General features: G+C 51.0%; 1 protein-coding gene across 1 annotated transcript in view; it reads left to right on the plus strand.

Annotated features, from left to right (window-relative positions):
• Positions 1–2,355: 2,355 nt before the first annotated feature.
• Positions 2,356–23,996, plus strand: part of LOC102985833 (integrin alpha-D) — a 28,086-nt gene continuing 6,445 nt past the window's right edge. Inside the window, 21 exon segments of the mRNA XM_007115154.3 lie at positions 2,356–2,389; positions 6,256–6,361; positions 7,881–7,984; positions 8,120–8,196; positions 8,316–8,430; positions 11,588–11,718; positions 12,704–12,849; positions 15,246–15,399; positions 15,499–15,649; positions 15,840–15,913; positions 17,184–17,313; positions 17,424–17,566; positions 17,714–17,818; positions 17,821–17,856; positions 17,945–18,154; positions 18,842–18,972; positions 19,092–19,249; positions 20,249–20,403; positions 20,665–20,796; positions 21,943–22,016; positions 22,252–22,393. Coding sequence (XP_007115216.2) covers positions 2,356–2,389; positions 6,256–6,361; positions 7,881–7,984; positions 8,120–8,196; positions 8,316–8,430; positions 11,588–11,718; positions 12,704–12,849; positions 15,246–15,399; positions 15,499–15,649; positions 15,840–15,913; positions 17,184–17,313; positions 17,424–17,566; positions 17,714–17,818; positions 17,821–17,856; positions 17,945–18,154; positions 18,842–18,972; positions 19,092–19,249; positions 20,249–20,403; positions 20,665–20,796; positions 21,943–22,016; positions 22,252–22,393 — 2,508 coding nt within the window.

Genomic DNA, 23,996 nt, shown 5'->3' on the forward strand with positions numbered 1-23,996 from the left:
AAAACGGGCCCATTACACTGATGATAGAATATTATTAACATAGGAAGACTTGCCTCTGCTCAGGACACTCTGCAGACTTAGCTGGAACATGTGTGAGGGAGAGGATGGGTGGTGATCCCACAGAAAATTCAAGGCCCAGGCACTGCCGTGAAGTTTTGGGGACTCCTTTGTTGGGGTAAGGGGCACTCTGTCCCAGAAGCTGTGATGGATGTGGTGCAAGCCTATCCAACCCCTAAGAATGGGGGAGGAAGCACAGTGTCTGTAGGATTTGGGGTTTGGAGGACTTGTGTTCCTCACCCTGCTCAGTGCCTCCGTCCCTTATACTGCCGGATAAAGGAAGGGCACGTGTGGTATCGGGGATCAGAGCAACAAGCCGCCTTTGAGAAGGCAAGACACTAGTGAAACAGATTAAAGCTCTGGGCATCCCCCAAGAAGGACTACCATTGGAGTTAGATACGTCTGTGACTCTGGGAGGTATGAGTTTGGCACAGCCTCAGAGACAACAGGAGGGTGTACCCCTAGGATTTTGGTCCCAGTTCTAGAAGGGTGTAGAAACCCAATAAACCTGCATATAGCACCAGCTCCTAGCAGGTGCACACAGCGCTCGTCCAGGCGGAGTCTCTCATGAAGGAACAGCAATCATGGTAAGAATCTCCCTTCCTATTGAGGGGCAGGTTGGCGACATGTGTCACCAACCCACCTCTGCCATGGCGCTGACTCTCTCGTTGACAAAAGGGCTCGCCCGTCTGCAGCAGAGGGACACCCTGTCCCCCAAATTCTCCTGCCCCTAATCCTGCCCCTGTGGCCTGTAGGGAGGGAGTGGGGGAGACGCCTGCTGATGCCTGGTATACAGATGCGTCTGGCTGGGGTGACCCGTCTACAGGGACCGCAGTCACTGTTCAGCCCAACACTAACACCATCTGGAGGGAAACGGGAATGAACCACAGCTACCAGTGGGCTGAACTCACAGAGGTTTGCCTGGTGGTCAGTCATGAGCTCTGGCCGTTAATGCTTTGCACTTACAGTTGGGCTGTTCTAAAGGGATTAACTTTACAGCTTAGAAAATGGGAAGCTGAGGGGCGGATGATCATAAATAAGCACTTGTGGGGTCAGGATGTGTGGAAAGACATTTGGGTTTACCTGCAAGAGCCTCAGTCAGTCCTCACTGTCCTCCATGCCCCGGCTCAGAGGGCGCCAACACCCTTAGCAACGAGGAAGCTGATGCTGTAGCCTGGATATGCGCCCTAACAACGAACCCTTCAGTTATAGTGCCCGAGTGGGACGGTACCTTGCCAAGGATGCTGGAGTGCCCTTGAAATACAGTGACTTGGCTAATGCAGTAACAGCATGTCCTGTATGTTCTAAACAATAACCAGGGCAACTGCCAAAGGAGTCTGGGGCCATCCACTGGAGTTTCCCGCTGGTGAGGGATTGGCAAATTGAGTATATCGGCCGGCTCCCTCTGAGCGAGGGCTCTAAACGTGGCTCGGTTTGTGTGGACACGGCATCTGGTCTGACTCAAGCTTTCACCTGTTGCCGCACAAACCAGGCTGCAGTTAGGGGATCAGAGAAGCTGAGTACCATGGCCAGGTACCCTCATCGTGTAGACAGTGATGGGGGCCACATTTCAACGGTCATGAAATGCAAGACTGGGCAAAGGAACGTGACATTGAATGGAGGTTCCCTCTCCCCTCTAAGCCGCAGGCAGCAGCGTTGGTAGAGAGGAAGAATGAAATATTAAAGCAGCAGATTAAATTACTAACAGGTAAAACCACCTTGGCCGAATGGACTAAAGTACGGTCCCAGCCTTTAATACGTTTGGATGACAACCAGTAGGGCCTGTTGCCCCATTTGCCAGACTGGGGACCCCCTGCCGAGACACCCAGTGCCTTAAAGGTACGGAGGTCATGAGAGACAGACATTGCCGTGGATCAACATGCTGTGCTGCTGAGAACACCAAGCCCCATCACGCCTGGAAAGGTGTCATCTACTGGAATTTGCGATGGGATGTCCCACTGGGATGGGCAGATTACTTCTCCACTGAATCCCATTGTCCTGCCGTAAGCCGGACCGGGTGAAATGCACTCTACCTGGAATGGAACACGCACCATTGAAAGAGGGGAGAAGGTGCGGTCCTGGTCCGGCATATCCCACCCCCCAGTCCAACTCCTCATGCCTGACAGTCTGCCTCCCCGGAAGCACGACCAGGTCAGGTTCCTAAAGCTGCAGCCACATTAACATCCAAGGGTCAGGCCACAGGTGTAGTTCATATAGAAGGGGAAGACCTCCCCATACGAGCTCCTACTACGTATCTGTCTTTTTGACCTTAGACTTCTGCTCCTGTGGTGTCCGGTCATGGATGGGCACCTGATGGAGATGCCTTTCTACGGTGGGCCCACTTGATGTCCGGCAAGGGAAGCAATCCTCCTGTCGGGTATGTGGGCAGCTGCGCCTCTCAGCTCGTCAGGACTAGCGTGGTGGGTATCACCACTCCAGGGAGGGAACTGGAAGTCTCTAAAGAAGTACATTAAGGAAAAGCAAGCTAGGACTAGGACTCGTTTTCTCTTTCTTGAAGTATTGTTGATTTACAATATTGTGTTAGTTTCAGGTGTACAGCAAAATGATTCAGTTATATATATATATTTTTTCAGATTCTTTTCCATTATAGGTTATTACAAGATATTGAATATAGTTCCCTGAGCTATATGGTAAATCCTTGTTGTTTTTCTATTTTACTTATAGTGGTGTGTATCTGTTAATCCCAAACTCCTAATTTATCCCTCCCCCTCCTCTTTCCCCTTTGGTGACCATAAGTTTGTTTTCTTTGTCTGTGAGTCTGTTTCTATTTTGTAAATAAATTCACTTGTATTTTTTTTTTTTAGATTCTATATATAAGTGATATCATATAATATTTGTAGGACTAGAACTCTTAATTCATCTGATATCACCAATATGATCCAGAACCCTGGCCTGTGGCACCCATGATCAATAGCACTGGGTAAGAGTACTCTTTTTCTGTCAATCAAACTATAGAGACAGCCCATCAAAGTGCTGGCAGGAAGGGTCCTAAAAATACCACCATCAGAGCCATGGGTGGCTGCACTCAGATTTGGATGGGTTCATGTGGGGCACCCTGGGTTGTGGACATTTGAGCACCTGGGCAACTCTATGTTGGGAACAGAAAAATCACTCTAAAAAGAATCAACCCAAGTGTACCCTGGGACATGGGATGGATATCGCTGGAACCGTGTGGTCATTCTGTCACATGAAAGGATAGCGATTGGTTTGGCACTGACTGGTCACACCCCCCAGATACTTACTGGGTGGCCCTGAACGGGACTCAATGGTTGTGTGGCTCATATCCTTGGCCATGTGGTTGGGCTGCTGCACCCTGGGTTTTCCTGAGCCCAGGGAAGAATCCACCCACAGTAACAAGAACTGCCAACCCCTCTCTCTTCAAGGCCAGATGGGCACATTCTGTTTTCCCCCGGTACGATCATTTGGCCTCCATCTTTGTCCCCTCCATTGGCCTGGAAGACATCATAGCACACATAGAAGCCCTTACTAAGTTTACCCAGCAAGGCTTCAACGACAGCAGGCAAAGCCTGTCCTTACTAAACACTGCAATGTGTCTAGTGAGACAAGCCATCCTACAAAAGAGGATGGCCTTGGACGTTATTGCTGCCTCGCAAGGAGGCACAGGATGTTGTGCGTTCGCACCTGATGAGTCAGCTAATGGATCATCTTTATTAAACCACATGAGGACACAAGTGATTGCCCTGAGTGATCCAACCCCAGCCCAGGGGCTTAATAAATCAATGATTTAGATCATGGGACTCTCGGTGGAAAAAATTGTTACTTATTTTGAGAATCATTATCTTGATCTGTGTTTTCTCTTGCATGTGTCTCTATGGCTGCTGTGGCATCTGCCTCCAGTGCAACCAGACAGTCGCCCCAACAAGCCACCTCCACGCTAGTGACACCCCTTGCTGACCACTCAGAGATGATTGTGGAAGAGGGGGCGAGGTGAGACTGTAACAGCTGGTCGTGAAGGGTGGGGTGTTGGAGGAGGTCACCAAGAGGATGTGACAGCTGGTTGACCCACGAGCTGTCCTTGTAGTGTACTCTCTGCCCACAGTTCTCACAGTGGGAGCCATTTCAATGACGCAGCCTTGAGAGAGCACAGTGTTGTTGAGACCATCCGGACAGCATACGTGACTGAACCCAGTTTAAGGCCTCTGTATGAACTTTTAAGATTCTGGCGGGCAGGTGTGGAGATCTACTCATCTTGTGGCCCCCCAAGGCAAGCCTCGTATGTAAGTTCCTTTGCTTGTTACACTTGCCACCTGACAATCTGGGGTGGTCTGCCTCTTTCTTCGGTGTCTCCTTGTCCTCCACGTACAGGGCCAGTGTCAGCTTTTAGCTCTTGAGATTGCAAACAAGTTTCTCCTCACATCTTTATGTATCAGGGAGGTAAATCTTTTCCATAGATCCTCACATGATGCCCCCTTAGATCTCACTGACCAGGATTGAGTCAAATTCCATCCCCTGTTGCAACAACATGGATAGACTTGGAGGGTATTGGGCTTAGTGAAATAAGTCAGACAGAGAAAGATAAATACTGTATGATATCACTTATATGTGGAATCTAAAAAATAAACTAGTGACTGTAACAAAAAGGACTTACAGATATAGAGAACAAACTAGTGGTTACCCACGGGGAGAAGGAAGGGGAAGGGGGCAATACAGGCATAGGGGATTAAGAGGTACAAACTATTATGCATAAAATAAATAAGCTACGGGACTTCCCTGGTGGTCCAGTGGTTAAGAATCCACCTTCCAATATAGGGGACGCGGGTTCGATCCCTGGTCAGGGAACTAAGATCCCACAGGCCATGGGGCAACTAAGCCCATGTGCCCCAACTACTGAGCCCGAGTGCTCTGGAGCCCGTGAGCCACAACTAGAGAGAAGCCTGTGCGCCACAACGAAGAGCCTGCGGGCCGCAATGAAAGATCCTGTGTGCTGCAACTAAGACCTGACGCAGCCAAATAAATAAATAAATATTTTAAAAAATAAAATAAAATAAGCTACAAGGATGTATTGTAGCACAGGGAATATAGCCAATATTTTATAACTATAATATTTTATAACTATAAACTTTAAAAATTTTGAATCACTATATTGTACACTTGTATCTTATATAATACCGTATATCAACTATATCTCAATTTAAAAAAATTCCATCCCCTGACTACAAGGGACACTGAGAAAAGGAATATCTGCCTTTTGCAGGCTTAGTAATAGATACAGCTGCGCCAGCCAGGCACAAGGTGGCACGGCTGGTGGCTATTGGGTAGGCTTCACCCCCAGTGTCTGGCAAATGTTATGCTTGAAGAATAAGCTGTGGGCAAAACTTTTATCAAAGAACACTTGCACGTGGTGTAATGTCAAAGGCATGCGGTGAAGTAGCAATGACTCACCCGTGTGTGGGCAAGAAAACATCGCACTTTACACTTGGTTGAACTCACTGATGTGGCAAGTCTGAATCAGCCCTGGGCTTTTTTTTTTTTTTAAATAAACGTATTTATTTTTGGTTGCGTTGGGTCTTTGTTGCTGGGCGTGGGCTTTCTCTAGTTGCAGAGAGCGGGGGCTACTCTTCGTTGCGGTGCGCGGGCTTCTCACTGCGGTGGCTTCTCTTGCTGCGGAGCACGGGCTCTAGGCACGCGGGCTTCAGTAGCTGTGGCTCACGGGCCCAGCCGCTCCGCGGCATGTGGGATCTTCCCGGACCAGGGCACGAACCCGTGTCCCCTCCATCGGCAGGCGGACCCTCAACCACTGCGCCACCAGGGAAGCCCTGGTGTAATTATTAATGGTGCCCCTTCCGCTCTCAGAAGGTCCCAGTTTAGACAGTAAACGTACGGTCACTTTATCTTTAAAGGACATTCCTGATCTAAGCTATCAGGAGGTGACTGGCCTAGTTTCAGATTGTGGATGTATTTGAAGTGTCCATGAGGGGGCATTTCTCTGGATGGTTGCCCGTTGCATTGTGATTTGACTATTTTTGACGGAGGGTGAGAGATGGGAACCACACAGAAGGCAACCAGGAAACAAAGAAGGAAAGAATGCCCTTCTCCCAGGCAGATGGGGAACCAAGGCTATGCGGGGTGGGTATCAAGACCCCAAGAAGTCAGGGGTCTGGAGGAGAAGGGGCTTCTCTGACTGTCCCTTTCACCTCCCCTTCCCGAATTCCTCAGCCCCGGCTTCTTATCATGGATTCAACTTGGATGTGGAGGAGCCCATGGTCTTCCAAGAGGATGGAGCCGGCTCTGGGCAGAGCGTGGTCCGGTTTGGCAGATCTAGGTGGGCTCCGCCCACTTCCCCAGCTCCACCCCCTTGGCCCGCAGGCAGGTGGCTGCATGTGGCAGCCCAGGAGGTTCCCTGGAGGAAGGGCAGCATGGGCGAGAAGCCTGTACATGACACCACTGACTACTGACCCCTGGCGTGAGCTGGGCAAGGTCAGGGTCAGCCGTGCCCAGCCTGCCCAGTCCTTAAGGGTCTGTGCTGGCCCTGTGAGGATCCCCGTGCATGAAGGAGTGTGACACCGAATAGCAAATAGGAAACACCAGGACGGGCAGAGAGGGAGGCACTGCAGAAGAAAGGGGGAAAAACTTTTTTCCAAGAACAAGAGACCCCGCATTTTTATTTTGCACTGGGACCAGCAAATTATGTACCTGCCCTGCCTCCAGAAGTGCACATTCTTGGGTCCCAGTGACAGGGACCCAAGGAGTTGAAGTCACAGTGTGATGCAAGCATAACCAAAGTCTGGGAGGCAGAAGAAGGGAGACCTCAAACCCAGGAGGGAATTCCAGGAAGACTTCACAGAAGAGGTGGCATCGGCAATGAGCCTGAGAGCACAGGACAGTTCACTTGGCCAGGAGGGAGCACACAGACGTCACTGAGTTCTAAATGTACATCCCTCCTCCTTCCTCACCCTGCTGGCAGGCTGCGAATGTGGAAGCAAGTGCCAGGCGCCAGAGCTTTATTTTTTCTTTGTTTGTTTGTGTTGAAATAGAACACAGAGACTGAAATGCACAAATGCAAAATCCAACTCAATGAATATTTCATATGTGTGTACCCAGGTAAACACCACTTAGATCAAGATGTAGAACGTCTCCAGCGCCCTCTCGCCTGGGTTCCCTTGGGACTCTCCTGATCACACAACACCGAACAAATCCAAAGAGAGCCTCTGTCCCACTTACCATCACCGCCAATTTGTGTTGGGGTCCTATTTTCTTAAAAAATGAATAGAAGGGGCTTCCCTGGTGGCGCAGTGGTTGAGGGTCCGCCTGCCGATGCAGGGGACACGGGTTCGTGCCCCGGTCCGGGAAGATCCCACGTGCCGCGGAGCGGCTGGGCCCGTGAGCCGTGGCCGCTGAGCCTGCGCGTCCGGAGCCTGTGCTCCGCAACGGGAGAGGCCGCAACAGTGAGAGGCCCGTGAGCCGTGGCCGCTGAGCCTGCGCGTCCGGAGCCTGCGCTCCGCGACGGGAGAGGCCGCGACAGTGAGAGGCCCGCGTATCGCAAAAAAAAAACAAAAAAAAAACAAAGAAAAACACGCACACACAACCCCCCAAACCATTTGCATACACACACACATATATTTATGTATACACACACACGTACACAAACAAATAAGCAAAAAGCCCAGCACGGCCTTTCAGCATATGTGGGTTGGACTCGGGCCCTGATTTTTAATAACCTCACATGTGGCCGAAACCAAGAGCTCCCCTCGTGAAGTCTCAGTTCCCCATGACACTTCTTCCCCCGAAGCGCTTTGGGCCCCAACCCCTCCTGTGACTGTCTGTCCTGGTTGTGCCTCCAGACTCGTGGTGGGAGCCCCCCTGGAGGTGGTCGCAGTCAACAAAACAGGACGTTTGTACGACTGCCTGGCTGCCACCGGCTTGTGTCGGCCCATCTTGCTGAATAGTGAGTGACTCGCCCCAGGAATCAGGGCCTTCAACCCTCCGACAGCAGACCGCCCCCTCCTCAGCCTCCAGCTCGGACTGTCCTCCCATACGAGGGTGTGCCCTTGAGCGTGACCCTGTGTGTCTGCCCTCTCAGCGCCCCCAGAGGCCGTGAACATGTCCCTGGGCGTGTCCCTGGTGGCCTCCACCCATCTCTCCTGGCTGCTGCTGAGTGTTTCTGGGTCCCAGGAGAGCCTCGAGGGAGGAACAGGGGCCAGAGGAGGCTGGGGCTGGGCGAGAAGGAGGGGAAGTGTTCTGGGGGCCCCCTCGCCCACACAGGCCTCTATCCCCAGGCCTGCGGCCCAACCATACGCAGAGCCTGTGGGGAGAACATGTATGCAAAAGGCGCTTGCCTCCTGCTGGGCTCCCACCTGCAGATCATCCGGACAGTCCCCGCCACCCTGCCAGGTGGGTCCCCTAGATACGGCAGTTCCGTGTGGAGCAAGGGCTGGCACTGCTCATGCGTGCAGAGCATGAAGCCTGGGTCTCGGCCTCTTGGGCCTCCTGTGTGCAGGCCCCTTCCCAGAGGCCTCGGCAAGCACACGAGGGGCTGGGAGCACGGTCTGGCCTGGCAGGAGGGGTAGCTCATGGCAGGAGCCCTAAGCCGACCAAGCGGTAATGGCTCTGATGGGGCAGGAGGGAGTCCAGCTCTTGCAGGAGGCATGAGGGCCCTACATTTGCCAACAGGTGCAGGGATGCCTCCTGGTTTCCAGAGGAAGGGCCTTGTGGGGGTGAAAATGTGTGGTGAGGACGATAGATCCAAGAATCCAAGAGGGAAGCAGTCCTGGGTCATTCACTGCTGAACTGCCAGGACCCCCCACACTCACTCTTCCCCTTCCAAGGGGAGCAAATGACCCGGCCATGGGGAGTGTGAGGCACAGTTTTGCAGCACTGATGTCATCCACAGAGAATGGTGACTGGGGGCCCTGCCGTGGCTTCTCTCTGAGAGTCTGTCTTTACAAGTTCATCTTCTGTGTCCTTGGGCAAGTGGCTTCTTTCCCTGGGCCTTAGTTTCCTCATTGGTAAAATGGAACTTAATAATCGAGGTGGCTATTAGGATTAAAAAATTTAATACACATAAAGTGCTTAGACTCCTTTCTGGCACATGTATGTGATCGCCATTATGACTGATTTTCTAGCTGAAGACCATGTGCTCCGTCTAGGAGGAAGATACAGATAAACTGCCCCATCTGTGGCATCAGAGGGAATAGTGGGCCCCAAGTGAGATCCAGGGACCACTCAAGGCATGTTTTGGACCAGAGAAACCATGATGCCAGCCTTGGTGGGCTTTTAGCAGAAAGTGAAACAGCAGCAGAAAGAGCCCCCAGGCCAAATTGTGAGAGCAGAGTCTATAGAGGGGACAGAGAGAGTGGAAAAGACTCTTGTGGGTACCATGCCCCACCTGGGATGTCTGCGTAGCCAGACATTTACTAGATGGTAAATGTCTTTTCCTAGATGTTTCTGGGGCTCATGAGGTGGGATGCCTGATGAAAATGGGACACAGATGTGTAAAACTGGTCCAGACGAGGCAGGTTTGAATAGATTTGACAAGACTGTGTGTCAGGCAGTACTGGGTACTGGGTACTGGGTTCTGGGTGTGCATCACATTATAGCAACCTCTCAAGATCCTTGTGGAGGCCAGGATGATCCCCATTTTATAGAGAAGACTGAGGCTCAGAGAGGTGAGTTTCCACTTTAGGAAGTGGCAGAGCCCAGAGCTTGAGTCAACCTTGCCTGATTGGCTCAGTTCTTTTTCAGAAGGCCATTCAGCTACAGCCAGCTGCCTGCTATGGGAAGCCCAGTGGATGTAATAAAAGAAGCAAGAGGGCTTCCTTGGCGGCACAGTGGTTGGGAGCCCGTCTGCCGATGCAGGGGACGCAGGTTCGTGCCCTGGTCTGGGAGGATCCCGCGTGCCGCGGAGCGGCTGGGCCCATGAGCCATGGCTGCTGGGCCTGCGCGTCCGGAGCCTGTGCTCCGCAGCAGGAGAGGCCACGGCAGTGAGAGGCCCGTGTACCGCAAAAAAAAAAAAAAAAGAAAAAAAATGGAAGCAAGAAAGAGAAGTAACATTGCAAGGGCGCTGGCCCCAGGCCTAGTCTGAGAGAGCATGTGGGGGTGGTTTTGTGATGCAGCTAAAAATGTGGGCCCAAGTACAAGATGTGGTGGCAGGGAACTCCAGCTACCCAGCTGTCGGGGACAGGTCACGGATGAGAAGGGGAGCACCTGAGGGCTTCTCGGCCTGCTGTGTCAGTGGCTGGATTTCCTGGTCTTCAAGGAAGCAGGGAGGGAAGTGCTCTTCCATTTCTTCTGGGCACTGGTGATGTTGGTTGAGTAGGTGGGATGGGTGAGGACTGAGGAGATGGGAGAAGGCATTTTTGCTTCAGTGCCCTGAGGCAGGGTACCACAGCTCAGCATCACACCTCAGAGCTGTGGTGGTCTCATCTCCCAGCACCCTGGGACCAACACAGGATGTGGGGTGCTGGTGGAGGCATCAACCGGGTTTTGCACGCAGGCCACAAGCCCTTACATAAGTCTGGCGATAACCTGAAATGTTTAATTTGTTCATTTACGTATGATGTGTCTTTCCATTACGGTGTGGACTCCACAAGGGCAGGGACGAGATCTTTTTTAAAGCTATGGTCTTCAATCAGATTTCCCCAGAGATAGACTCTGAGGCTCACCTGGGAATGTTCTCGGCAGCAACCCTTATGAGAGTGTGAGGGAAGCAGGACTTGGCAGATGGAGAGGGTGCACTGTGAGAGGTCTCAGCTGCCCCATGGAGAGCTCAGAGCATGGCCGGGTATGGGTTGCCCGCAGGAGCAGGAGGTGACCTTGGGCAAGGCACCTCCCTTTTGAGTGGGGTGACACTTAGGGAGGAACTCTGCTGGGAGCCATCAACAGCCAACTTCCTGCAGCTGGGAATGAGCACCTCCATCCTGATGGGGGGGCAGGTCTTGGTGGCGCACCTTAGCATCAGGTGTGTCCTTGGGCCTAGAACAATGGGCCCTGTCTTAAGTACTTTATGTACATATTCATTCTTTTTATCTTTGCAATAATCCCATGTGGTAGGCACCACTATTGCCCATTTTACAGATGGGGACAACTGAAGCCCAGTGAGGTTATGTAACTTGCCTGCATTCACCACTAAGAGGTGGGCAGAGGTGGGATTCGAGCCCAGGCGTGCTGGCTCCAGGATGCACATTCTGAATCACTTTGCTAAATTGCCTTCCACTGTGCCCCACAGTATCCCTGGTAGTGTATTCAATAAATATTTGTTGACTAAATGAGTGAGGAACCCACCCGGGCCCCACCCTCTACTTCTTCCTCCCCTTTTGTAGGCCTTGTGGAAGGAGGGGAGCAGCAGGGGTTCTGCTGAAGGGAGAAGGGGCTTGGGCAACAGATTTGGACCTCCTCAGTGGAGGGTGTCAGAAACTGGGTGGGCCAGGGGGTCTTGGCATCCCTACGCCAAGGATGGCCCCCTGGCTCTGTGGAGCAGAGAGGGTTTCCGGGTCCCAGGAAGTGGCTGGGACCCGCCATGCATTTCTGATTCCTCCCTCTCTCTCTGCAGAGTGTCCAAATCAAGAGATAGACATTGTCTTCCTGATTGATGGCTCTGGCAGCATTGGCCGAAATGACTTTAAACGGATGAAGAACTTTGTCAGAGCTGTGATGGACCAGTTCAAGGGCACCCACACACTGGTGAAGGCTGGGCCCCTGAGGCCTGGGGATTAAGATCAGGGAGGGTCTACCTCTGGGAAGGCCAACCTGGGAGGGGGCCTGGCTCAGTGGACTTGTGCCATGGGGAGGCCAGGGTCCAAGGTCAAGGTATGGTCCCAGTGCAGGGCCGATTTGAGCCCTAACCTGAGGAGGTACCCTCATCACATGTACTATGTCCCCACATGCCACAGGAAATACAAAGGTTTTGCTGTTTAAATACATTGAAAGGATTATCAAATCATCTTACTGTGAAATTTGACTGAAGGTAACTTGGCCAAATGATGATTTCTTTATTATGTTTTCCATGTAACTCACAATTTCTTTATCTTATTATTTTATTTCCCAGTAATCAGTGTGTGTGTGTTTGTGTGTGTGTGTGTGTGTGTGTGTATATATATATATATGTATATATATATATATGTGTGTGTGTATGTATATATATATATGTATATATATATATATATATATACAAATTCTTGAGAAGCAAGGAAATATAAACTACAAATTGATTTCATGTATTATAATTTTTTTAAAAAAAATCTAAGTTTAACAAATATTGTGGTTGGCAAGGCTATTCTTTGTAAACTATGAAAGAAACATTATTTAGTTTTGATTTCCAGTTTTCTTTGGGGGCCATTTATTTTTATTATTTATTTATTTATTTATTTATTTTGCGGTACGCGGGCCTCTCACTGTTGTGGCCTCTCCCGCCCAGCCGCTCCGCGGCATGTGGGATCTTCCCGGACCGGGGCACGAACCCACGTCCCCTGCATCGGCAGGCGGACTCTCAACCACTGCGCCACCAGGGAAGCCCACGGGCCATTTATTTTTTTCTGGGTCTCGGTATATATTTGTCGGGCCTCAAAACCACATGGAACATGGTTTGTAAATACAAAATTATTCCAAAATAAAAAACTTCCTAAAAAACAACTCCTGAGCCCCAGGGCCCTCTTCTTGGCCTTCACAGTTCTCGCTGATGCAATACTCAAACCTTCTGAAGACCCACTTCACCTTCAGCCAATTTCAGACAAGCCGGAGCCCTCAGAGCCTGGTGGATCCCATCGTCCAGCTGAGCGGCCTGACGTTCACAGCCACAGGCATCCAGACAGTGGTGTAAGCTCCGCCCCATGCTGCCTGTGAATGAGCTGCTACCTCACTGCTACCTCCTGCTGGGTCTGCACAGCCCTTCTTAGAGGCTGAGGGAGGCTCTGGGGAAAGGGGCTCACAGGGGAGCGAGGGGGCTGCAGGCAGAGTCCTCCCTGGAGGGTTTCTGGTCGCATGGCTCATTGGGATCCCCTGATCTAGGGCGGGACTCCTCTGCAGCGTGTTTCCCCTTTGCCTGGCTTTGGCTTGGCGGGACCCTGAGCCCACCTGGGCTTTGCTTCTCGGTTCCCATCCTGGCTCTCCGCTAGCTACCTGGGCCACCCTTGGGGTTACTGACTCTTTCTAAGTCTCAGGAAACTGTCCAATGAGGAAAAACTCACAACTTGGTTGTAAGGATTAAGCGAGAGAACATGAGCGAAGTGTTTCCGCACAAGAAGTGCGAGATAAATGGTTGGGGATTTTATCCAAAAAAATGGTGCAGCTCCTCTTTACCTCAGGAATTATTGCCAAGTGTCTTCTCTGTGCCTTTCTCGCCACTCAGCTCCCTTCATCCTCTCATCCTCTCATCCATTCAAGTCTCTAGGTACCATGTGCCTGCCCAGCACTGGGGGCTAGATGGTCCAGGAAGAAAATGGCTTAGGTGGTGGGACCACAATGGAACGTGTGGTTCCCATGGGAAAGAACTGGGTAGAATGCCTGGGATCCTTGACTTCCTGCACACCCTTGGGCACTGCCCTGGGGATGGTGCTGGAGAAATACTGAAAAAGGGATGATCTCTCCAAAGGCACTCGCTTTACTTTGGGGTGGCTTTTCTGCCTTGAACACTGACCTTTTGGGACTGGACAACCAGGAAGAAAGCCTCTGTCCCTTGAGTTGAAAGTCACACAGGAGGGGCATCTTTTCCTTGTCCCTAAAGCTCCTCCCAGCAGTGGGCGATGGTGCGGTTCTCATCAACATCCATCCTCTCCCATCACCTCCCTGCTCCCTAGAGCCAAGCCCAGCTCTGCCATTGACTGGGTTGTTGCTGTGTTTTTGTTTTTGTTTTTCTTTTAGAAGTTTCATTACAAAAAAGACAAAAAGGCAACAACATTAAGGGAAAGTTTTGAAAAAAAAAAAGAAATATTACCTACAGTTCCTCTAGCCAACCATCTCGCAGTATTTTGGCAGCAAGAAAGAATAAGTACAAATGAATAAATAAATCCTACTCTCAAAAAGCACAGTGTCATTTCCATCCTTGTCTTTGTTTAGACATATTTTATATAGTCACAATCAGGGCAGAAACTATTTTCATCCTGCCATTTTTTTCCCATCTGTTACATAAACCTGTTCCATGCTTCTCTACAGTTTTTATTGTTTTCCTTTGAAATGGCTGTGTACTTTTCCACCAAGGGGCTAGGTCATGATTCGCTAAACCCCTTCCCTAACACGGGACATTTAGGTTGCTTCAGTATTATATTTGGCATGTGTATGTTATTTGGTGCATATGTGTGTGTGCGTGTTTATTCTGAGTTTGTGGAACTGCATGAACATATATGTTACATTTTTAATCATTTGTAACAGCTACCATAGAATTAATGCTTACCTGTAGGCCAGTCACTGTTGGAAAAGCTTCACCTCCTCTGACCCTCAGAATAACCTGATACTATTTGTCTCAGTTATTTATTGCTGCCTGACAAACCACTCCCAAATTTGGTGGCTTAAACAACACCCCTTTTGTTACTACTTTTCATGATCCTGGGGCTCAGCTGTTCTCAGGTGGGGTCTCTCATGTGGCCGTGGTCACGTGGCATCTGAGGCCAGACTATGAGAGCTTCATCCACATGGCTGCTGCCTTGGCGGGACTGGCTGGAAGGCTGGGCTCAGCTGGGATGCCTGGGCCTCTCTCTTCATGTGGCCACTCCATGGGGTGCCTCTGACAGTTTGGCTAGACTTCTCTCATGGCGGCTCAGGGCTCCGCAAAGTGCAAAAGCTACCAAGGTTTCTTAGGCCCATAACTGGCACAGGCTCACTTCTGTTGCATGCTGCTGATTAAAGGGAGTCACAGGCCAGGTTCAATACGGGAAAGGAGCCAGGTGTGGCTCCCTGGGGACCATCTTTGGAGACCAGCTGTGGCACAATTATTGCTCTCCTCTTGCATGGAGAGAAGCAAAGGCGCAGAGAGGTGAAGCGACTTGCCTTGTTGCCTCCTGGGAATGAGGTTCTGTAGTGGATGGAACTTTAGGAGCAAGGAATATGAGTACCTTTGTTCTCAGTCTCACTAATTATTGTCAGTATGTATCCATGTCTTAACATACCTGAGTCTCAGGGTGCCAGGACTCCCCAGTCTTTCCAGAGGAGCTTCGAGGGCTGCAAATGATTTCTTCCCAGAATCTCAGTAGAGTCACCCCCCTTTTCTTCCTCGATAGGAAAGAACTATTTCACAGTAAGAACGGGGCCCCTGAAACTGCCAAGAAGATCCTCATTGTCATCACAGACGGGCAGAAATATAAAGACCCCCTGAAATACAGCGACGTCATCCCCCAGGCAGACAGAGCCGACATCATCTGCTATGCCATTGGGGTGCGTCCCCTTCCTCATGGCTCCCCCAGACTCAGCCTGCACCTCCCCCAGGCAGAAGGGCTGGCGGGCTCCTCCTCCTCAGCTGCCTCTCTGCCGCAGGTGGGAGATGCTTTCCAGCATCTCACTGCCAGGCAGGAGCTGAACATCATTGGCTCAGTGCCTTCGGAGGACCACGTGTTCGAGGTGGACAACTTTGCAGCCCTCAGCAGCATCCAGAAGCAGCTGCAGGAGAAGATCTTTGCAGTCGAGGGTAAATGGGGAGTGACCTTGGGTCTCGGAATTGAAAGAGTCGCAACCCAGTCCTGAAGGTTCATCCCTGCTCGTAGCTCACCCAAAATTGTTCCCCAGAACCCAAGCCCCAGACCACATTCTCCTCTTTCTGCTCTGAATCTTCATGGTCTCAGGGTCTCCGGGAGCCTGATTGACCTGTTTCCCCACAGGAACGCAGTCAAAGACAAGTAGCTCCTTCCAGCATGAGATGTCTCAAGGAGGCTTCAGCTCCGTCCTCACAGCGGTGAGTGGAGTGTGTGCTTGATTAACGAGTATCGGGCACCAGCCCTGTGTTGGGAGCTGGGAACCAGAATAAACAAGAACGCAGACCCTGTCCTCAAGCTCACCATCTAGTCCAGGAGAGACACACAGGCAGTGTATGTAGGTACAGAGAACTGGATAGCGGAGGTTCCTGCTCTCCTGGATCGCGTAACTAGTGGGAGGAGGTGACAAACAACAAACAAACGAAAGACTCAGATTGTGCTAAGCATTGGGTTAGAGAAAGAGAGGTGATCAGAGGAGGCCTAAGGAGAAACAGCTGAGGCTGAACGATGAGAAAGGGCGAGGCCTGGAAAAATATGGCAAGAGATTGCTCCAGGTAGAGGAAAAAGCAAGTGCAAAGGTCCTGAGTCAGGAACAAGGTTACTGTACTAGAGAGATAGAAGGGCCAGCACAGCTGGAGAGGCATGGAGAGAGGGTGGGAGAGATGGGAAAGACCAGCCCATGCAGACCAAAGAAGTGACAATATAGACAGACAACTGTCTGAAAGTAGATGTGTGTTCAAAATATCCAGAGGGATTTGCTTCAGAATAATTTTCAGGGCAATTGAGGGGGACGTAGACGCGGAACAAGGTTTGTCATGAGTTAATCACTGACGCTGGGTCACGGGTTCTTATGGGTTCATTACACATTTCTTTCGACTTTTGTATATGTCCTAAATCAGCCATAATCAAAAGTTTGAAAAGGCAATAAGCATTCAGAGGAGGAAATGCCAATCACTTCCTGAGGGAGCCAAGGAAGACCTCGCAGAGGTGACTTAGAGGTTGACTCTTCCAGAGAGAGGAGCTGCGTCCCAGAAAGAGGAGAGAGGAGCGTCCAGGCCAGAGGCTTGGTGTATTTTGGAACAGAGTGTCACTCCACAGGCTCGATAGGGAAGAATCCTAAATGCCACCCTCAGGAGCTTGGGGACAGTGAGCCACCTTGGTTGGCCAGCAGGGTGGTGGCTGCACGTTTGGGTTGGAAGAAACCCAACTCTGGGGCAGTAGATGAAACAGAGGAAAGCAAGCTAGGAGGCAGGAAGGGCAGTGGGTGAGAGGCGCGGGAGTGACCGTGATGGCGGCAGCGGGGACAGACTGAGAGATGTAGGAATCGGGGACACGGAGGCTGCTGGTGAGAGCCAGGGAAGAGCAAAGAGAATTCCACATGATGGGCCGGGTCAGTGGCAGCCACTGCTTCGGAATAGGCTGTGTTCTTCTTCTTCCCACCTGCTCAGCCCTGGAATCCTTTCCTCCCAGGATGGACCAGTTCTGGGGGCTGCGGGGAGCTTCAGCTGGTCTGGAGGTGCCTTCCTGTACCCCCCAAATAGGAGCCCCACCTTCATCAACATGTCTCAGGAGCACGCGGACATGAGGGACTCTTACCTGGGTGAGGCGAGGCTGTGGCCGGAGGGCCGGGCGGGAGACGGGCGGCCTGGGAAGGGCAGGGGCCCGGCGGTGGGGAGCGGAAGCCTCTGTGCTGAGGCCTGGTCCCCTCAGGTTACTCCACAGAGCTGGCCGTTTGGAAGGGGGTACACATCCTGGTCCTGGGGGCCCCCCGCCATCAGCACACCGGGAAGGTTGTCATCTTCACCCAGGTGTCCGGGCAATGGAGGCCGAAGGCTGAAGTCACAGGGACCCAGGTTGGGTGTGGAGGAGGGTCTCCAGGGGCAGAGAGGGAGCTGAGGGGGTGCGGGGCCCAGCAGGGAGGGGCCGGTATCCGGGGAGAGGCGGGACCTGGCGCAGAGCGGGTGCGGGGTAGCAGGACGACTCCACGCTCTGCCCTCCAGATCGGCTCCTACTTCGGGGCCTCCCTCAGCTCCGTGGACGTGGACAGAGATGGCAGCTCCGACCTGGTCCTCATCGGGGCCCCCCATTACTAGGAGGGGGGCCGGGGGGGGGCCAGGTGTCCGTGTGCCCCTTTCCCCGGGGGGTGAGTGGCTGATGAGACCCGGGCTGGGTGGGGTCTGGGTGTGGAGGGGTCGCCTGGGGTGGGACCTGACGCTGTTTTTGTTCCGCAGAGGGCTAAGTGGCAGTGTGGTGCTGTCCTGCGAGGGGAGCAAAGCCACCCCTGGGGCCGCTTTGGGGCAGCTCTGACGGTGCTGGGGGATGCGAACGGGGACAGGCTGACGGACGCGGCCATCGGGGCCCCGGGAGAGCAGGAGCACCGGGGCGCTGTCTACCTGTTTCACGGAGCCTCGGGACTGGGCCTCAGCCCCGCCCACAGCCAGGTGAGGCCCCTCTGCCTCCAGCCTCTTCTGTTCGCCTCCTCCCCGCTGTCGTAGACTCACCCGATGCCGCCTCCTGTCACCGGCCTCGGCAGTGACCATTCCCTTCCTCCTTTTAGTGGTTTACTTTCCTGAATTTCCCCAGGCCCAGCTAAGCACAAATTCTCTTTTCTCTCCTTTGACTCCAGACTGCAAACTGTGTGGGCAGCTTAGTAGTTAAGAGATCACAGGCCCCAGGTCAAATGCCTGACCGGCCCTGTGAGCTGCGTGGCCTCAGGCAAGTGACCGATTTAGCCTCTGCGAGCCTCGGTTTCCTTCTATGAAAGGACGAGCAAATTCTATTGGCTTCTCGTCAAGATAACTCAGTGAGAGCGCTAAGCACTCCATTCCTCAAATATTTATGAATGAACATACGTAATTTATGAATCAACGTATAAACGATGAATGAATGAATCTATGATGCTCCCGTCATTACGCTTTGATTGTGTCATTAAGCTGCACCTTCGTGGTCCTCATTGGACCAAAAGTGCTCCCCGCTCTGCCTGTGGACCGTGGGGTCCTCGCTTTGCTTGCTCTCCACTCCTCCCCGCTCTTCAACTTCTCCACTCAGTGTCCTTTCCAAATCTTTCTTCTCCAACCTTTCCTATCCCCTTTCCTTGACTTGCGCTTCTTTTGTCCTTCCCTGGCCAGCGGATTGCAGGCTCCCAGCTCTCCCCCAGGCTCCAGTATTTTGGGCAGTCACTGAGCGGGGGTCGGGACCTCACCCAGGATGGACTGGTGGACCTGGCCGTCGGGGCCCAGGGGCACGCGCTGCTGCTCAGGTGACAACTCCCCTACTCCCCCCTTGCCTACCCCCTGTGTCTGATTCACTAAGCTGCCCCCTCCCTTGTTCTCCTTCTGGGGGCCAGAGGCCCGTCCTCAGCCCCTCATGCACCCTCAGGAGACTGCCGGTGCTGAACGTGGAGGTGGCTATGAGATTCACGCCCCCGGAGGTGACAAAGTCTGTGTACCAGTGCTGGGAAGAGCTGCCCACCGCCCTGGAAGCTGGGGACGCCACAGTCTGTCTCACTATCCACAAAAGCTCACAGGACCAGCTCGGTGAGTTTCCTCCTGGTAGATCCAGACCCTCACTGCCCCCGAGAGGCCCCCAGCCCTATATCCTCAGGACAGAATGAGCCCAGGAACCCAAACCTCACCTCCGTGTCCACCCAGCTGTCCTCCTCCCTCCTTCCTCCCACACCCGGGCCTCTAGGTTCTGTCTCCAGGACACATCCGAGGTCTGCCCTCTCCACCGCCTCCCGCGAGGACACGGCTTCTCCTTCCCACCCACTCTGAGCTGTGCCCAGGGCTATTCTTGCACGCCCCCTCCACTCTCCACAGGGAACTACAGCGATTGGTCCTAAACACTGCTTAACACCCCTCAACCGCCCCCTTCTTGCATTTATGAAGACCAGAAGTTTTGCCCACAATGACCCCATGATTTGGTCCCTCTCTGCCTTTCCAGCCTCACCTTGTCCCCTTCCCCCGTACGCCATACACTTTTTTTTTTTTTTTTTGGCCGGGTCACATGGCTTGCGGGATCTCACTTCCCCCATCAGGGATTGAACCCAGGCCCTCAACAGAGAAAGTGCAGAGTCCTAACCGCTGGACCTCCCGGGAACTCCTTTTTAATTAATGTGCCAACCTCCCTCTCCCTTCTGGTCTTAGCCACTATTCCCAGAGTCTGGGATTTTCCCCTCCCCGCTTTTCACCTGACTCCTGTTCATCCTCCAGGTCGGAGCTCAGACAAGGCCCATCCAGGAAAGCATCTCTGACCCCCAGTCTGAGTTAACAAGCCCTCCTGGGTGCCACTGAGGATCCCACCCTTGCATGGATCTCGCTGTGATGTTATGTCCTACGTGCTGGTCTCTGTTTCTAGGCTGTGAGCTTATGAGTGCAGGGACCATAATTCTCCACCTTCCCCACATGTATCCCCAGCACCTGGTACAGTTCATGGCCCACAGAAAGCGCTCAGCAAGTCTTTATTGCATGAAACAATGAAAACAGCACATTTGCGCTTCTCTCACTTTCCGTCTTCCATGCCCCCTTCTGCTTCAGGTGACGTCCGAAGCTCTGTCATGTACGATCTGGCATTGGACCCAGGTCGTCTGATTTCTCGTGCCATTTTTGATGAGACCAAGAACTGGACTTTGACTCGAAGAAAAACCCTAGGGCTGGGAGAGCACTGTGACACCATGAAGCTGCTTTTACCGGTGAGGACTTTGGCTTCTGGGAAAGGGAGAGGGAGGAAGGAGCCCAAGGCTAGCCTCTGGCATCTCCACTCCCTGCTGAGTGAGGTGGGAAGGGTGGGAGCCCGCAGCTGGAGAGGGGAAAGCCGGGCCCGGGGAACCTGGCTCCACAGCGCGGATGGGGTGCTGTCTGGACAGCGGGACACGGATGCGGTGGAGGAGAAGCCCGAGCAGTAGCAAGTAAGGAGGAGGAGAGCGGGTTCTTGAATGCCCCTCCTCCCTCAGGACTGTGTGGAGGACGTGGGGAACCCCATCATCCCGCGACTCAACTTCTCCCTGGTTGGGGAGCCCATCTCCTCATCTCAGAACCTACGTCCTGTGCTGGCTGTGGGCTCACAGTACCGCTTCACTGCTTCTGCGAGTCTTCCGATGAAGTCCCAGGGATGTGCTGACTTTCACTGTGTCTCCATGTGCTTAAGAGCCTACAGTGGCTCCCACCGACCACTTCAAATCTAAAATGCTTCCACCCAGTTACCACAGCCCTGCCCGGCTTGGATCCCTACACATCCCAGCTGGTTATCCACTTCAGCCCAACGTAAACTCTCTGGTCATTCTGCAGACCCTTCCCAACTTTTCTCATTTCTATCTCTGTGCCTTTGTCCATGTCGTCTTTCTTCCTTCCTTCCTCCTTTCCTCCCTCCCTCCCTTCCTTCCTTCCTCCTTTCCTTCCTTCCTTCCTCCTTTCCTTCCTTCCTTCCTTCTTTCCTTCCTTCCTTCCTTCTTTCCCTCCTTCCTTCCTTCCTTCTTTCCTTCCTTCCTTCCTTCCTTCCTTCCTTCCTTCCTTCGGTTTTCACATTACAATTCCTTTATTCTTTCGGAGGAGGCACTGTCAAATGATCATAGGTACCTAGAACTGTTCATAGTGTTCCTAGTAAGAGCACATAATAAACAGATTAAGACATTGTTTGGCAGTTGATTTTTATATCCTTCCTGCATGCCATATTTCTTATTTGGAAAACATCGCCTTCTCTCCACCTCAAAGATCTCCTCTAGTCCCCAAAGGCCCAGTCTGATCTCCCTCTCTTTTGAACACTACACTCAGCATCTGTCACCTCTTCTCTGGCCTCCTGTTGTGTCATGGTGATACCATGCCAAATATCACGTGACTGGACTCATAGCAATCTGTGTCTACTTCTGTGGCTCCTTTGGTATTGAAGGTTCCTTGAGTGCAAGGACCACATCTAATTCACCTGTAGTTCCCACCTTTCCTGACCCAGAACCTGTCCCATTATTGACAATCTATAATGTTTGTTGAATGGTTGTTCCAGTGTGAGTTGGATTTGACTCCTCAGCTAAGCTTTCTGTTCCTTGAAGCCAAGGATCTTGTCTTATCTTCCCTTTATATTCTAACTGCCCCTCCCTCATTGCCCTACTTGCCAGTGTTTAGCACAGGTGCTGGGTGCAGGGTGGGTGCTAATACTCAATGTCGATGAGTGCTCCTAATGAGGGGACTGGAGATGGATTAAGACATGGATGGGAAGAGAATATACTGTTTTGCTGCAGCTCCCCTTTGAGAAGAACTGTGGGCAAGATCACCTCTGTGAAGGGGACCTGAGGGTCAGCCTCAGCTTCTCAGGGTGAGTGAGCTCTATCTCCTTTCATAGCCAGACACTCAAGCTTTTGGGTCTCCCATCCTCATAGGATGAGAAGTCCTTGTGTTTCCCTTTGGCTCTCCTTCTATCAAAGAAATGCTTTTGATTGGAAGGTTATCAGCCTGTAGCTCGTGAGTTCCCACAGCCCTGCCCCTGCCCCTGATTCAATTCCAATCTACTTCCTTGAGTCTCTGTCCCAGTCTTGTCCTTCCTTGTTCAGCCTGCAGACCCTGGTGGTGGGGAGCTCCCTGGAGCTCAATGTGACAGTGACCGTGTGGAATGAGGGTGAGGATTTCTATGGAACTGTGATCAGCTTCTACTATCCAGCAGGGCTGTCCTCTCGACGAGTGTTAAGAATCCAGGTAAACAGCTCCCTTGGGCTCTAGTGGCTGGGACCTTTCTCCTACTCTGGGTTATAATAGGTTCCTCTTAATTTCTTCTATAATGAAATATAAACACACACACATACACACACAAGTGCATAAGGCATATGTATAGTTTAATGACTAACTATTAAGCAAAAGTCTATGCAGTTAACATCCAGGTCAAGAAATAAAGCACTGCTAGCACCTCCAGAAGCCCTTTCACTATGTGCCTTTCCTCATGCTAACCTCACACTCTTCCCATAGGTAATCACTATTCTGACTTTGCAATGATCAATTCCTTGTATTTCTTTATAGTTTTACCACCCATAAATACATCTCTAGATAATACTGTTGGGTTTTGCCAATACTTGAACTTTATATGAACGGAGACATGTTGTATGTTCCTTTTTTCCTGCAAGTTTTAAATTATAGTTGATTTACAATCTTATATTAGTTTCAGGTGTACAACAGTGATTCAATATTTTATAGATTATACTCAATTTAAAATTATTATAAAATATCGGCTATATTCCCTGTGCTGTATAATATATCCTTGTATCTTATTTATTTTATACACAGTAGTTTGTACCTCTTAAACCACGACATGTATCTTGCTCCTGCCGCACTTCTTCTTCCCACTGGTAACCACTAGTTTATTCTCTAGATCTGTGAGTCTGTTTCTGTTTTGTTATATTCATTCGTTTCATTTTTTAGATTCCAAATATAAGTGATAACAATGTTGTATGTTCTTTTGTGTCTTTCTTCTTTTCTTCAATATTATGCTTGTAAAATTCATCCATGTTGTTGCTTGCGGCTGTGGAATATTTTCACTGCTATTTAGAATCCCTTTGCATGACTAAATCACAATTTATTTACCCATTCGATGATCGATGGTCATTTGAGTTGTTTCTGATTTTGGCCATGACTATTCTTGAACATGTATCCTGGTGCCCCAACACATATTATTTGGAAAGTATATCCTGGTGCCCCTACACATAATATTTGGAAAGTATATACTGTATTCCAATACATGTGGAATTGTTGGATCATTGGCTATGTGTATCTTCAATTTTAATAAGTAAAACCAAACCATTTTCACCTATTTACACTTCCATCAGCAACGTATGAGAGTTCCTGTGGCTTTACATCTACTCCAACACTTGGCATTGTCAGACTTTTAAATTTTTGTTGATCTGGTGGGTGAGTAACGATATTTCTTTGCAGTTTTAATTTGTATTTCTCTAATGAGGTTGAGCAACTTTTCATTTGGACTTCTTGGTTGTTTGGATTTCTTCTTTTAGGAAGTGCCTGTCCAACTCTTTTTCTTATTTTTCTACTGAGTTGTCCATCTTTTTCTCATTGAGTCGTAAGAGCTCTTTGCATATTCTGGTTACTCGTCCTCTTCCAGTTATATGTGTTCAAATATCTTTTACATTCCTACTGCTTGTGTTTTCAGTCTCTTTATAGCGTCTTTTAATAAATAGATGGTCTTAATTTGGTTGTGGTTGACTTTTATCAAAATTTTCCTTTGTATTTAGTGTTTTATGTGTGTATCATGTTTAAGAAATATATCCCTACTCCAAGGTTATATATAAAGACA

Source organism: Physeter macrocephalus, chromosome 14 (assembly GCF_002837175.3).
Source record: "Physeter macrocephalus isolate SW-GA chromosome 14, ASM283717v5, whole genome shotgun sequence".
In the NCBI taxonomy this organism is placed as follows: Eukaryota; Metazoa; Chordata; class Mammalia; order Artiodactyla; family Physeteridae; genus Physeter; species Physeter macrocephalus.